This window comes from Microtus ochrogaster, chromosome 18, assembly GCF_000317375.1.
Source record: "Microtus ochrogaster isolate Prairie Vole_2 chromosome 18, MicOch1.0, whole genome shotgun sequence".
Classification (NCBI taxonomy): Eukaryota; Metazoa; Chordata; class Mammalia; order Rodentia; family Cricetidae; genus Microtus; species Microtus ochrogaster.
Genome location: NC_022020.1, coordinates 61,444,436 through 61,458,454, shown reverse-complemented (window position 1 = coordinate 61,458,454; position 14,019 = coordinate 61,444,436). Strand labels below are relative to the sequence as shown.

At 48.8% G+C, this 14,019-nt stretch overlaps 1 protein-coding gene across 1 annotated transcript in view; it reads left to right on the top strand.

The window, feature by feature from the left end:
- The first annotated feature begins 376 nt into the window (after positions 1 to 376).
- The window catches only part of Rnf165 (ring finger protein 165), a 108,186-nt gene continuing 94,543 nt past the window's right edge, over positions 377 to 14,019 (top strand). Inside the window, exons 1-3 of the mRNA XM_013349434.1 lie at positions 377 to 559; positions 4,932 to 5,090; positions 5,594 to 5,624. Coding sequence (XP_013204888.1) covers positions 377 to 559; positions 4,932 to 5,090; positions 5,594 to 5,624 — 373 coding nt within the window. The remainder of the gene's footprint in view (positions 560 to 4,931; positions 5,091 to 5,593; positions 5,625 to 14,019) is intronic.

Genomic DNA, 14,019 nt, shown 5'->3' with positions numbered 1-14,019 from the left:
CATGATCTTGCTTGTAGAAGTACCCGAACCTGGACTAGCCAAGCTAATCCCTGATTGCAGGCAGGCTCCATGCAGGCCACCTGGAGACTCTGGTTGAGAGAGGCATGGGGGAAGAGAGGAATGCAGAGCTAATTTTCCTAAGTGCTCCACGTTTGGACGGAGAGATAGAAAAGAACTAGATCAGCTGGGAGCCAGGAAAGCCAGGGATGGAAAAGACACAGGTTTACAGGAGGCAAGGGCAGGCACTGAGCCTTGCCGATCAGACAGAAAAGATGCTTCAGAAAACAACCTGCGTCTGAAGCAGCCTGACAGTGCCACGTGAAGAGTCTTGCACTGCCCACTGTCAGGACAGTTCCTGGCTAGTGCACGGGGCAAGATGGAAGAGTTAGAGTTGACGGCAATGGAAAAGAAGCTTTCAACCAATGATGGGCGGAGAGTCCATCTTATTGACCAACACAAGATCAACGCTCCCCTTGATCAACCGTATGGAGAACACTCCATCCTGGATGGGAAGAGCTGCAACGTTGCCTTACCAAAGAAAGGTGTGCTGGATGCTATGGTGGGGAGATAAAGCCCATTAACAATCTATCACACATTTCCTTCCCTGTCTCTCTTCCCTACTCTCTTGGCAATGTCTTCTTGGGGTCACCTCTGGAATAAATACTTAAGCTGGAATATTGGAATCAGGGTCTGCTTCTGAGAAAACCTAAACCATGATCCACACAGCATCACAGGAGACTGGGAACCAGCCAGAGACTTAGTTCCTAGGCAGGGCAGCTCAGGACAGGCCCCAGGAGAAACCTATCTGTCATCTCCAGTTCTTTTCTGATAGACCCTGGCCTCGCTTTCTCTTTCTTCAGCAAAGCCCAGTTTAGTGAGATGCTGGGGAATTTTCCATGAACCCAGGTATGGGCCAGAAGAGAAGATGCAGATGACGGGCCCATTTTTAATAACAGTTCTGTACCTCAGATTTTTCCAGATATGGAAATATTCCTGCATTATTTTGAGGAAGTGTTCATATTTCCAGTTTTCTGTATTCAACACACACATACAATGGCACATGTGTGGTGGTCAGGCTGGAGGTGGATGGTGGCGGTGGAGCAAGATGGTCATCTTTGGAAGCAGTGAGAGACAGACATTCCTTCTTTCCTCCTCTGCCTGATTGTGAGGCTACTACATGAAGATGCGACCACAAGGCTGGGTAACCATTCTGCAATCGTGATGATAAACTGGAAAACGAGAACCCAAACACTGGCAATTAGGGTGAGAAGATTGGAAAAACAAACCACCACCAGCAGCAGAAGACACAAAAAACCACAGGGCCTTGATTACCTGAGCCTCTACACCTAGCTACCACAGGGCTTTGATTACCTGAGCCCCTACGCCTAGCTTGCTCTCGTGGCTCCTCCCACAGTGGGTTGTGGCAAGTCAGTAATGCATGGATTTGTGGTTTAAGCCTCGAGTACAAGATTTCCTGCTCATCACAGTTGATAGTGGCCTGACGAGCAGCACTCTCATACCATGTTTCTGGTCTCTGAGTCCTCTGGTGCCTGCAATGAAAGCTATGACTCACTACGGTTGAGGACAACTAGCAGTTTGCTCATGCTGTGTTTATTGCGTGTGTCTGTACACCAGGCACTTATTTAGGTTCGAGATTGGAAGTCCAAGACCAAACTAGGAATCTGTGGGAAGCAGAAACTGGAAAGAGACTAAAGAGGTTTTCTCTCAGTGCTGTGAGTCTAACTACAAGTGTGGAAACTGGGGTGCTGGGAGTCTAACTACGTGCACAGAAACTGGGTTGTGCGAGAGCTGTGCTAGTATTCACCTTTCAGTGGCTCGCCAGCTTCTAGTGGGAGGCAGTAGCACAACACTTGGGGTGCACATGAAGAGACCAAGGCTCCAGGAGGCTTCTCCGTGGCAGCTTGACGAGTACGGGTTAAATCTCTGGCCCCACACTTGATCCCATTTCCAGGCAGAAGGAAAAGAACATGCCTCAGTAGAGAGAACAGGAGGAAGTGCCCTGTTTGTTCCATCAGCGTGCCTACCAGGTGGTTGGGCAGTCTAAGGGAGCAACAGACTGACTGGTCAATTAACAAAGGGGATCCACTTAATCATGCATGAGGTCTACCACGTGCACGGTCAGCGATGGGAGGTGCAGGGGACACGAGGGTGGAGCCGGTCCCATCTGTGCCTGTGAGGCACTGGTGGCTAGACACCAGCCTGGTCAAAGGAGGATGTGACGGGCTGTGCTCTTTGTGTGCTCAAGAGGCTCCAGAGCACAGGGGAGAGCCCCTGGGACGTTTCACAGTGGAGTTGATGTTTTCCCAGCATTTAAAAGCAAGACTCAGGAAAACAGTTTGAAGGTTCCTTTAAAAAGTAAAGCATGAAATTACCATATGACCCAGAAACCCTTCTCTTAGATATACATCAAAAATAACTTGGTTCTGGGAGCTAGATATTAAGCTCTGGTGCTCACACGCCCCTGACCTGACAGTGGCTGCCGGGTAGGAGCAACCCGGGGTTACAGAAGGACGAGGACATAAGCAACTCGTGATGCATCTGTGCAATGGCATGACAACCAGTTTATGGGATGTGTGTAAAATTCCGTCAGTGCTTCAACATGTGAAGGCATGATATCAAGCCGGAAACAAAAGAATGCATGTTTTATCACTACTACCAGAGTTAACCCCAAATAGGCAAATTCACAGAAATGATACATTATCCGTGTCCTACCATTTTCTCTTTTTTATGATTTATTTTATTTTGTGTTTATGAATGTTTTGTCTGCACATCTGTCTATGTACCACATGCATTCCTAGTGTCTGAAGAAGTGATGAGTCTCCATGTGGGTGTTGGAAATTGAACCCGGGTCCTCTGCAAGAACAGCGAGTTCTCTTAACCACTAAACCAACTCTCCAGCTCCATGCTCCACTATTTTCAATACAAACCAACCAACCAACCAACCAACCAACCAACCAACCAACCAACCAACCAACCAACCAACCAAATAAATGAGATTCAGGTTTGGCTTAAACTTTGTCCAGTTTGAGACATGTTGTGCTCCCCCCAAGCACAGCAGAGAAACAAAAATGACATGCTGTGTCAATCCAGGTCCCAGACCTTGGAGCAGAAGAAGGGATTTGTGAACAAACAGACTAGCAATTCAGGCTGCTTGGCCTCCTGCTGGAGTTGGGGGAGGGCAAGTGTGACCTGGGGATGGATAAACTCTGGAGGATGCAGATGCCTAGGTCTTCTGGAGGATGCAGACACCTATGTCTTCTGGAAGATGCAGATGCCTAAGTCTTCTGGAGGATGCAGATGCCTAGGTCTTCAGGAGGATGCAGATATCTAAGTCTTCTGGAGAATACAAACACCTATGTCTTCTGGAGGATGCAGACACCTAAGTCTTCTAGAGGATGCAGATGCCTAGGTCTTCAGGACAGGCAGATGATGAGACAGGAGTGTTGCCAGGGAGTGGGATGGCTTTGAGGAGAAAAGGCCTTAGCCACTCCACCCCTGCTGGAGTGCTAGGGTTGTGATACAGGTGTGGCCTGCCAGGAGATGACTACATGTCCCTCGTACTCTTTGCTCAGGGAGTCTCCAGGTATCTCAGAATCATTTGATTCCCAGCTTGTGAAGGAACCTAACAGCAAACAGTCCTTCCTGTGACCAAATTCACTAAGGCCCTCCCTGCCAGAGTAAGCAATGAAAACTGGGAGCCCCTATCATACCAGCCAAGCTGCAGAGAGGACTCTCTGCAGACAAGTCAAGCTTTGAAGAAAACCCTTAGACCAGCAAGCTACGCATAACAGGCCTTGAGATGAATGTGCCGCCAACACTTGCCAGACTTTCCCTTCAGACATTACTGCCATCTCACTGATGAATCCTCTGAGCTTAAGAATTTTTGAGTTGGGGCTAGAGTGGCTAGAGAGATGGTTCAGTGGTTAAGAGCACCGACTACTTTCGCAGAGGACCTTGGTTCAAATCCCAGCACCCACAGGGCAGCTCGCAACCATCTGCCATTTCAATTCCAGGGAATTTGATCCCCTTTTCTGGCCTCCATGGGCACTGCATGTATATGGTATGCTGTTACACATGCAGGCAAATACTCATACACATCAAATAATAGAAATAATAAAATCTTTTTAAAAGAATCTGAGAGTCCTTGGGGATGGTAACTCACACCTGCTAAAAATGGTTAGTGATGCAGCTTCGTGGCAGAGCAGAGCTGGCACAGGCAGAGGCTTTGGTGCACATGGCACGAGCCCCTGGACTGATGGGGTAGGTGGACTCAGAAAGCAGGAAGTCCCTGTCACCAGAAGCCTTGCAAAGATCTTTTGCAACCGGACCCTCCCCTTCCCGGCAGCCTTCAACTGCAATAGCTCTTCCCCTAGGGATGGGAAGCTGTGAGCTCTTCTGAGGCATGCAGAAATGTTGACTGACTAGGTACTGTGTGGGTCTCCGTAGGCAGCTACAATCGCTGGCTCCATGGGTAGGGTAGCCGTGTAATGCCCAGAGGGCGCTGTTTTGCAATGGCTCTCTCTGTGTTCTGACTTTCCCAGTCTTTCTGTCTGTTCTTCCAAAATGGTCCCTAAGCCTCGGGGAGGGGAAGGGGTGTGACATAGATGCTTACTGATGGTTGAGCACACCACAGACATGGATTCTCTCCACGTTGACCTGTGGTGTCTCTGTATTAACTGTCATCCCCTGACAATTACAAGCTTCTCTGATGGGGATTTTCAGCAGCCCAGGCCTCGTCTCTGAAGGATGACTCAGAAACAACTCGGTTCAGTGAGGGTCATGCAGATGGTGAAGCAGAAAGCAGGCTGAACCACCCGAGGCTCAAACACTGGCCTGGGAATCCAGTGTCAGAAAAAGAGAAAAATCTGTATTTCCTGTCGCGTTAGAATTTCTTTGGGTTTTTCCTCCAGGTGAGGCACGGTGCTCTTCAGGTCACTCTGATCAAGGACACCCAAGGATCTTCATTGCCGCAGATCAGTGCTGGACACCCTGGTGTCTGCATGGTGTCAAGTGCTGGGCTTTCGGTGCAGAGCAAAGCCGGGACAGAGCAGCCCCATTTTGAGCTGAAGGTTAGCGTTCAGAGCTATGCTTTCCTAAGAGGGGGGCCCTGATCATCTGCATGATGGAGATGGTACTTATTAAAATACGCAGGTCCGGGAGCTGAGGATGCAGCTCAGTGGAAAAGCGCTTGCCCAGGTTCAATCCCCACTACTGTCAAATAGCAAAGATACCAGAAAAAAAAAAGATATTCAGGTTCTAGGGTCCTGTCCTGGGTGTCCTGAGTCTCGAGGTCTGAGATCCAGAGACACTTCTGTTAAATACGATGACTGGTATGTGTGTGTGATGAATGCATGTATATGTTTGTGTGCATGCGGGTGTGCTTAAATGTGCGCATGGAGTAGTTGGTTTGGGGCTCCACTGTGCTCTGTCTTATTTTCTGAGACAGAGACCGAGAACTCACTGATTAGATATACTGGTTGCCCAGTGAGCTCCAGGGATCTCTCTGCGTTTGCCTTCTTAGTGCTGGGATTTTGCACCAGACCATGGTGCAAAACTTTCTGTGTTGGTGCAGGAGATCCAAATTCAGACCCCATGCTTGCAAGGTAAGCACTTCGCTAGCATAGCCCTCTCCCAGCCCCTCCACCTGATTCCTATGTACACCACAGTGTGAGCGGTGGCTCCTGAGAATGATACATCTGTGGATCGCCCTGTGCTGTCTGTCTCAGTGCGTTTCCACCCCACATCCACCCACCAGCCAAGAAAGAGGCACTGAGGGAATAAAGAATCAAGATGAGGTCATACTCCTCTCAGACCTGGTTTCTTCATTACACCTTTAATGTTTACTTAATACTTCAGGTCTGTAGGCAGAGGCTGCTCATTCACTCCTGGCTTCCCATCCCGAATAATCACACAGAAACTGTATTAATTACAACACTGCTTGGCCAATAGCTTAGGCATATTCCTGGCTAACTCTTATATCTTAAATTAATCCACTTCTGTTCATCTGGCTATGGCTTACCCAGTAAAGTTCCAGCATCTGTCCCCTTCAGCAGCTACATGGCTTCTCTCTGACTCCGCCTTCTTTTCTCCTCTATCTCTGCTTGGAATTCCCACTTTGCTCTATTCTGCACTGCCATAGGCCCAAAGCAGATTCTTTATTAACCAATGGTAATAAAGCATATTCACAGCGTACTGAGGGGAATTTCACATCACTGGCCACTCCCTCTGCTTTCCTTTTCTTGGTGAACTCTCCATGTGCATTTTAAAGCATGCAAATTTGCAGTTTACCATTTCAGTAAGCCTGAATTTGGTCTTGCATCATTGTCAGAGTGTGTCACTTCTGCCTAGTGCACACATGGGGAAGAACAGTTATGGAATGTTTGGATACCTGGTTGTAAGCTATGACTTGAATGAGACAGAAGTTTAATTTTTCTCCCTGTATTTAAGAAACTGTAGGAGTACTGTCCTGGGGTTGGTGTGAAATCACCCAGTGTGGTCCTTTGGATTTAATTGGCACCCATAAACTGATAGGGAGTGGCACTGCTTTGGAGTAGGTGTGGCCTTGTTGGAGGAAGTATGTCACCGTGGGGGCAGGCTTTGAGGTCTCCTATGCTCAAGCTTTGCCCAGTGGGGAGGCAGTTTACTTCCTGTGGCCTGTGGGTCAAGATGTGTCTCCTTCTCCACCCTCAGCTCTTTCTCCAGCACCATGTCTGCCTGTATGCTGCTATGTCCTGCTATAATAAAAATGGACTAAACCTCTGAAAATGTAAGCCACCTAATTAAATGTTTTCCTCTATAAGAGTTGCCATGGTCGTGGTATCTCTTCACATCATGACTAAGACCCTAGCTAAGACACTCAGTATCTGAGACATTTCAAATTGCCCCTTCAGCATCTCCAGCCTGTCCTTTCCACTTTATTGTATACGGATGCTCCAGTCCCAGCCTTTATACCCACCTTCCAGTTAGTACAAATGATACCAAAAAGAAGAAAGGCATAACTCTCTGCCTTGACGAGCATTTGTTATAAGTCCCACATGCAGTTCTGCTTGCATCTCATTGGTCAGAAGTGAGCCAAGAGCCATGCTTGACTGCAGTGGAATCTGGGAAATGTAGTCATTATATTCAAGTAAGAATAAGAGGTTGCTTCATCAACAAAGAAGAGCAGAGCAGATGCGGGGCTGCTAGCAGGTCCTCAGCATCACTTTGGTCGTCTTCTTGTCCAGTCAGAACATGCTGAGAGCCAAACCACTGTATGGGTAACAAGGAGAAAGCTTGCCCTTCAGAGCTGAGTCTGAGAGGCCTTTGAAAGGTGCCACTCTGGGTTTGGGGACAGATGGATTTGGCACGGCTTTTGGAATCTCATGTGTCATAGGAAAGCTGTCAGTAGAACATTCTTTTCCCTGGTTAGGAATGTTCGGTGTGTTCTCTTCCACCCTTGCACTTGTGTTCAGACTCAACATGATGTTCTGGTACCTGTTTCTTCAAACCCACCTAACTGATGTCCAGGCTCTATTTACTGCCCTGCTTACTTTGTGTATGGACGCATTATTTGTCTTAACCCTGCACACCAACTCTCACAGTGCTGTTGCTCCCTGCTGCCTACCAAATACAAGCTTTAGATCCTTGCCAGGTGCGTGAATGCATACACACACACACATGCAATACACACATGTACATACACACAGACACACACACATGCACACACATAGGCACACATGCATATACACAGACACACACACATGCACACACACAAAGATACACAGAGATACACACACAGACACAGATACACCATCATATTTCCTTGGCCCTCTGCATAAGCTATAACCAGCAGCATGCAGGTGTTCCCTTGCCACCATTGGAGGGCTTGCTGTAAGCAGCTAAAGGAGGCTAAGACAGGAGGACTAGAGTGACCATAGCAATGCTATCACAACAGGGGCTGACCCAATGCCATCAGAAGCAAGAGCCACAGGATGGCTACTAGGTAAGATGGCTACTAGCCAAGGATGGTTACTAGCTACTTTGTTTTGCTTTCTTTTACTTTTGAAAATAATTCAAAGACAAATGTAGGAAAAACACATAATGGACCTTCATGTATTTTCCCAATTACTAACTCAAAGCCTGTTTGCAAGGGTATGGTTTCATTTATATGCATTTATCCTCCTTCTGCTGAGCAGTAAGAACCTTTCAGACCAGTGGTTCTCAACCACTGGGTCATGACCTCTTCGACAAACCTCTATCTCCAAAAAGTATTTACATTACAGTTCATAACAGTAGCAAAACTGCAGTTGTGATGTAGCAATGAAATAATTTTATGGTTGGGGTCACCACAACATGAGGAACTGTGTTAAAGGGCTGCAGCATTCGGAAGATGAGAAAACTTCTGCTCTAGATAGCTTCGTATATATCATCAGGTAGGGGAAAGATTGTGTAGACACCACTGCAACACCACTGTCTGTCCTGAAACACAGCAACCCTCAGAATCCCAAAGGCCAGCTACCGCCTTTCCCACATTACACAAGTTACGTTTCACAAAAGCCTAGATACCGCGTGGATGACTGCTCTTTTGTGCCTCTGCAGGCTCCCCCTCCGTCACCCCTTTTCTTCTGATAATTTAGTTTTGATAGGAATGGTTGGCGTGTCCCGTTGAGTCTTTGACCTGCTCATTATTGATTTTATCCCCAAAGGATTTTCATTACGTTTCCATTTCCTACTGATTGATATTCTCTGGGGTGTTTGATCAGAGTCTTTCTGATCAAACTTTCTGATCCACTTTCTGGAAAGACTAAGGTGGTGGTGTGTCCTCAGCTGGTAACTTTTTGAGCAGTGACATGATGTCCCATTGCCTTTCTTTTGCTGATAATGGCAGTCAATTGAGGTAACTGCCTGGAAGTATGACGTCATGTGCGTGACACTATAAATTTCTTCTTCATTATTTCCTATTAAATCCACATCGTAGCAGCCTGCAGTCAGGAGAGGAAAGGGAAGGTTCTAGCCTCTCTCCAGAAGGAGCGGTGTCCTCTGAGAAATCCACCCCACGACATCTCTGAGTTTCACTGCTAGGGACTTAAGGATCTTTAGCGTCTCATCTGGACAGTCAGGGGCTAGGATCAGTTCCCTGTGGCACTGGCGAGGGGCACTGTACGCGAGGGGCACTGTACACGTGGGGACTTGGCTAGAGCTGAACTCCCTCATTCTGCTCCAGCATTTGCCGGCACCCAAGCTCTGCTGTGACTGTGTGCTGAGTACGAATGGGGAGTCCGGTCCCATCTGTTCTTTCGCGTAGCTCAGCCCAGCCTATCAGATCAGCCTGCACACAGAGCGACATCCCAAATGGCTGAGGGTCCCCTCCGCCTCCCTCCCCTTCCTCCCCGGTCCCCAGCTCCCCGCCAGCACCTCCTCTTTCTTTCTTTGACTTTCCTTCTGAGACTTGTCCCCAGTGTCAAATCAAGCTTCTCAGCCTCTTCAGATGGATCCAAACTTTAAGGTCTTCATCTCAGCCTGACCTACTAAGAGAATTTCTTGATTATTCAATCCCACCACACCCTCTCCCTGGCCTGTGTGAGAGGTTCTTCTTGACCACTTCTTTTTCTTTTCTCCACATAGCCCTGACGGTCCTGGAACTTGCTTTGTAGACCAGGCTGGCCTCACAAGTACTGAAATCCGCCTGCCTCTGCCTCCCAAGAACTGGGATTAAAGGCATGCGTCACCACTGCCTGGAGATTTTTGAGTTTATGGCCTGACCCTCAGGAGTTGAGGCGCTTTCTGTAGCTGACTGCCTCTGTAAGCCCAATCATGCTCAACACGGAGGCACTAGTCTGGGGGGCGGGAGAGTGTTCACTCAGAGAAGTACCACTGCTTTGCGCAGACTTTGATACCAGCGCGGCATGGAGATGAGGAGGGGATTTTTCATCATTAGGCTCGGACATTTTTCTATCTCCTTGACTCCTGTGGTGGACTGTTTTCATCTGTGGATTCAAGAGCAACGATTGTTCACAGCTTGGATCAGTGCTGGGCTCTGTGTTAGCTTTGCATCTCTGTGAAAAATACTTGAGAAAACCAACCAAAGATCAATTCTGGCTGCAGTGCTTTAGGGCCCTGAATAAGACGGAGCATCATGGTGATGAGTGTGGAGGGGTAGAGTAGTGGGGATCGCCTCACAGTATCCAGAAAGCAAACCGAGAGGAAGGGGCCAGGGGCCAGGTTCATCCTTGCAAAAGTCTCCCTCCCCCTAGACCCGTCCTTTTGATAGTGCACACAGCTACAGATTAATCTATTGATTAGGAAATGCCTTTGTTCAATTACCGCTCAGTAACTCCCCCAGCTGAAGACCAAACCTCAACACATGAGCCACTGGGAATATTTTGTATCCAAACCGAACAGGCTCTGAGGTTGTTCTCAAAACAGATGCTCTAGGCTCCAGAAACATGTTGAGCTGTAGACATTTTTTTTTTTTCCCGTGGGTGGCCACAGTGGAGCAGGAAGAGAGGACTGGAAGTGTGGATCTGGGGCAAAAGATAGCATTGACTCTGTTCGATCTCTGCCTTTTCTCTATAAATTAGTTAATTAATTTTATGTGTATGGGTATTTTGCTTGCATGTAAGTCTGTGTACCACGTGCATGTCGGGTGCCCGCAGAGGCCAGAAGAGGGAATCAGATCTCAGATGACAGAGTGTTGTGAGGCACCAGGTGAGCTCTGGTAATCAAACCCAAGTCCTCTGGAAGAGCAGCACATGCCCTTAACCAGAGCCTTCTCTCTTCAGCCCTCATTTATTTGTTTTTGCTGTCATGGGGATTGGCTTTAGGGTCACATGCATATCAGGGAGGGGCTTTGCCACTGGGCTGGACCCCTGTCCCTGACACTGCTGACTCTAAAGGACCATGTTTTGCATCTTAGCTCAGCAGGTACAAACAGGCCTTCACTGTTTGTTTCGTAGACTTGTTGAGACTCACGCTAAGCCTGCAAGCAAGCAGTGCATGACGTTGGGCGATGGATGGAAACAATTTGTGAAGAAGCTACCGCCTTTCCTCAAGAAGTAGAAAATGTCCACAGAACCATTTCATAATGGGAATATGCTTTAGTGGACTTTCAGTAGATTTTAACTAATGGGAGGGAGAGTTGAAAACACTTATCCCAACATTATGGGTTTAAAAACGAGAGAGAAATGAGTTATACCTAGACTCTACCTAAGGAGCTGCGGGTTCAGGCTCTAACTCAGCCGGGAATGATGGCTGCCTTGTTCACACTTTGTCTCTGAGCCCGTCCCCTCATCTATAAAGCCTATGTGGGCAAAATAACAACCACGCTTCATTCTTGGAGCCCCTATTGCATTTATGCTTTTGTATTTCTCTGTATTATTTTCATTTACTCCTCATGGCAAACCCATGGTGATGTAGATGTGTGGCAGGAGATATTGTGCCCATTTAGACACTTGGGTATATTGAGGCTGAGAACGATTAGATGCTGGGTCAAGGTTTCGTTAACATTGAAACTCCTCTTCCTACTCCACAATAGTTCCTTCTTCACAGACCTGTGCTGTGGTGGATGTTGGTATAAGGAGCAGCGGGCACTTGGTGCTTGAAGTCAAAGTATTCAGTTCTTAGGTGTAGTCATGATTGCTGCTCTGTCATTGATTACTTTTGTCTGCTGGACCCTGAATGCATTAAACAGGCAGTCACAAGTGGTACTGGATGGAAGAAGGTGATGGGTCAGGAGAGAAGGACAGGTTGGAGGAAAAGCCTGTGTACTCTCCTGGCCCCAATACACTCGCTCAGATTAATTCTAGGGCAAAGCTGCCATCTTTACCCCCATTTTCCAGACCTAGGATTGAAAATTTGTCAGAGTCAGGTCGGGAAGCCAGGCAGGCAATCTGGTGTCAGAGTTTGCACTCTTACCACATTGATGCCAAGACTGAACTAGATAATAAGAAACCCTGTGAGCTGCTGTAACTGAATGTGTGATTAAAAATAAAATGCCTCCCTAAGGCTAGCAACTTGACATTGGGGCGGACATAATGTATGTTGTTTTAATACTGACGAGTAGGTTTTATTATTTTTTTTAATGCAGTATGTGGCAAGATCTGAAAAGCCTTGCCTTCTAGGACTAAAGAATGCCGGGCCCAGGAGTTTAGTCAGTTCAGCCAATGCAGGGGGCCATGTTCTATAATAATGGAAAACTGGGAACAAGTCAATAGCCTAAGTAACTCATGACTAAGTAATTTCGTACCACACTCACTAGCTGGACTATTAAAGGGCAGGAAAACGAGCCACGTGTTTAAATGTAAAAATATTATGACAACAGCAAGAACATTCTCACGTGCACGTGGCAGGCAAGGCCTGGAGGAGGACAGAGGAAATTCTCGTAGTTCAGGGTTGGTTAAAGTCTTTGTTCTTGGACTTTTTTAGTGGTGGCATGTTTAACAGATAACAAAACAGGACAGAATGGCTGGCAGGCTCGCTTGAGGTGATTACGTGAGGGCGGGGCATGGGGCTTTGCTAGGTTTCCCTGACTGCCTTCATCCACAGCAGTTCGCTGGGGCTCGCCAGTCTCAGGAATGTCCGAGGACATTTTGCTGGAGTCCTTTCAACTGCTCCGCTAGATCCTACCCCTCTCCAGGGTAGCTACCTCCCTTTCAGAGCATGCACCCGGTGGCGCATCTGCAGCTCGCGGTGGTAGTGAGGCCCAATGGGATTTCCTCTTGGCACTACTGAGGCATTCTGGGCCTTGGGGTTTGAGTTCTCAAGCTTGTGTGCACCAGCTCTCAGTGCCGTGACTGAGCACAGATGGATGTCCTGAGTGGGGTGAGATTCCTTCCACTTGTATATGTGGTTTCCCAGCTATTCCATACTAGATGAATTAAAGTAGTCACTGGCTTTGATATGGACTGGGAAGCCTTCACTCTGTCTTTCTACCAGGTAGGCCAAATGTGCTGGAGGCAGTCTGGGCTGTCTACTCTGTCTACAGAGTTTTAGAAGGTGTTTTGATCTCCACATATCTAGCTGGCTGGCCAAGGGGTCACACATGACATGGTACCTGGGCTTCCACGTGCAAATCTGCACCTATTTGCCTGTGAATGTGGAAGTGGGCGTGCCTGTGAAATGGCTGGAGGCAGAGCAGGTGAAAGGTGAAGGCAGCTTGGGTTTCTGGACAGTGTGTTATTGCACTGGTGGTGTGCACATCTCAGGGAATGTGTGTTTTTCAGTTAAGCAAATTTTGGGGAGCTTTGTGCTCTGCAAGATTGCAGTGTGTCGGACAGAGAGCTAGGAGTGTGCAGTCTTACCCTCGACTGCATTGTGTGTCCCCATCTGTGTGTCTTTGGGAATGCGTTTTCGGCACGCATCCTGCTTTCACAAGGCATTTGTTCGTTGTTGTGTGCAAATGTGTCTGTGCGGCAGTACCCGGGTGCTGTTTGAGGCTGCTTGCTGGCTTTCCAGCTTCACTTGCGCCTGCAGTCAGGCTCTGCACGTGCGCCAGCCTCTGTGCGCACGTCCCCGAGTGACCCGTGTGCGGTGCCCGGGGACCTCTGGGTCGTGTGCACTCGCTGCCTGTCACAGCGCTGACGAACGCACCTCCACATGTCCGAGAGCACGTCTCCCGGCATGTGCATGCTCCGTGTGCACGCAGCCCGTGTGTGTGTGTGTGTGTGTGTGTGTGTGTGTGTGCGCAGAGCGCTGTGCGCTGCGGCCGGAGGACCGCGCCAGGCTCCACGCGCCCCGCGGCCGTCCCCCCTCCCCCGCGCGCACCGCAGCGGGCCCCGCGATTGGCCGCCCGCTCCTCTAGCCGTCACCTCCTCCCCCGCCCCGCGCGCCCGCGGTCCCCGCTGTCCCCCGCTGTTCCGGCGAGGCCGCGCCGCGCTGCGCTCCGCTCCCATTGGCTGCGCGCGCCTTTGTGTGGCGGCAGCTGCGGCCCCAGCGCCTTTGAATGTCGAGAGGGGCCGGGAAGGGAGCCTTTCCATGGGCCATCTGTCTCCCCGCCAGCCGCCGCCCCGCCGCCTGCGCCCC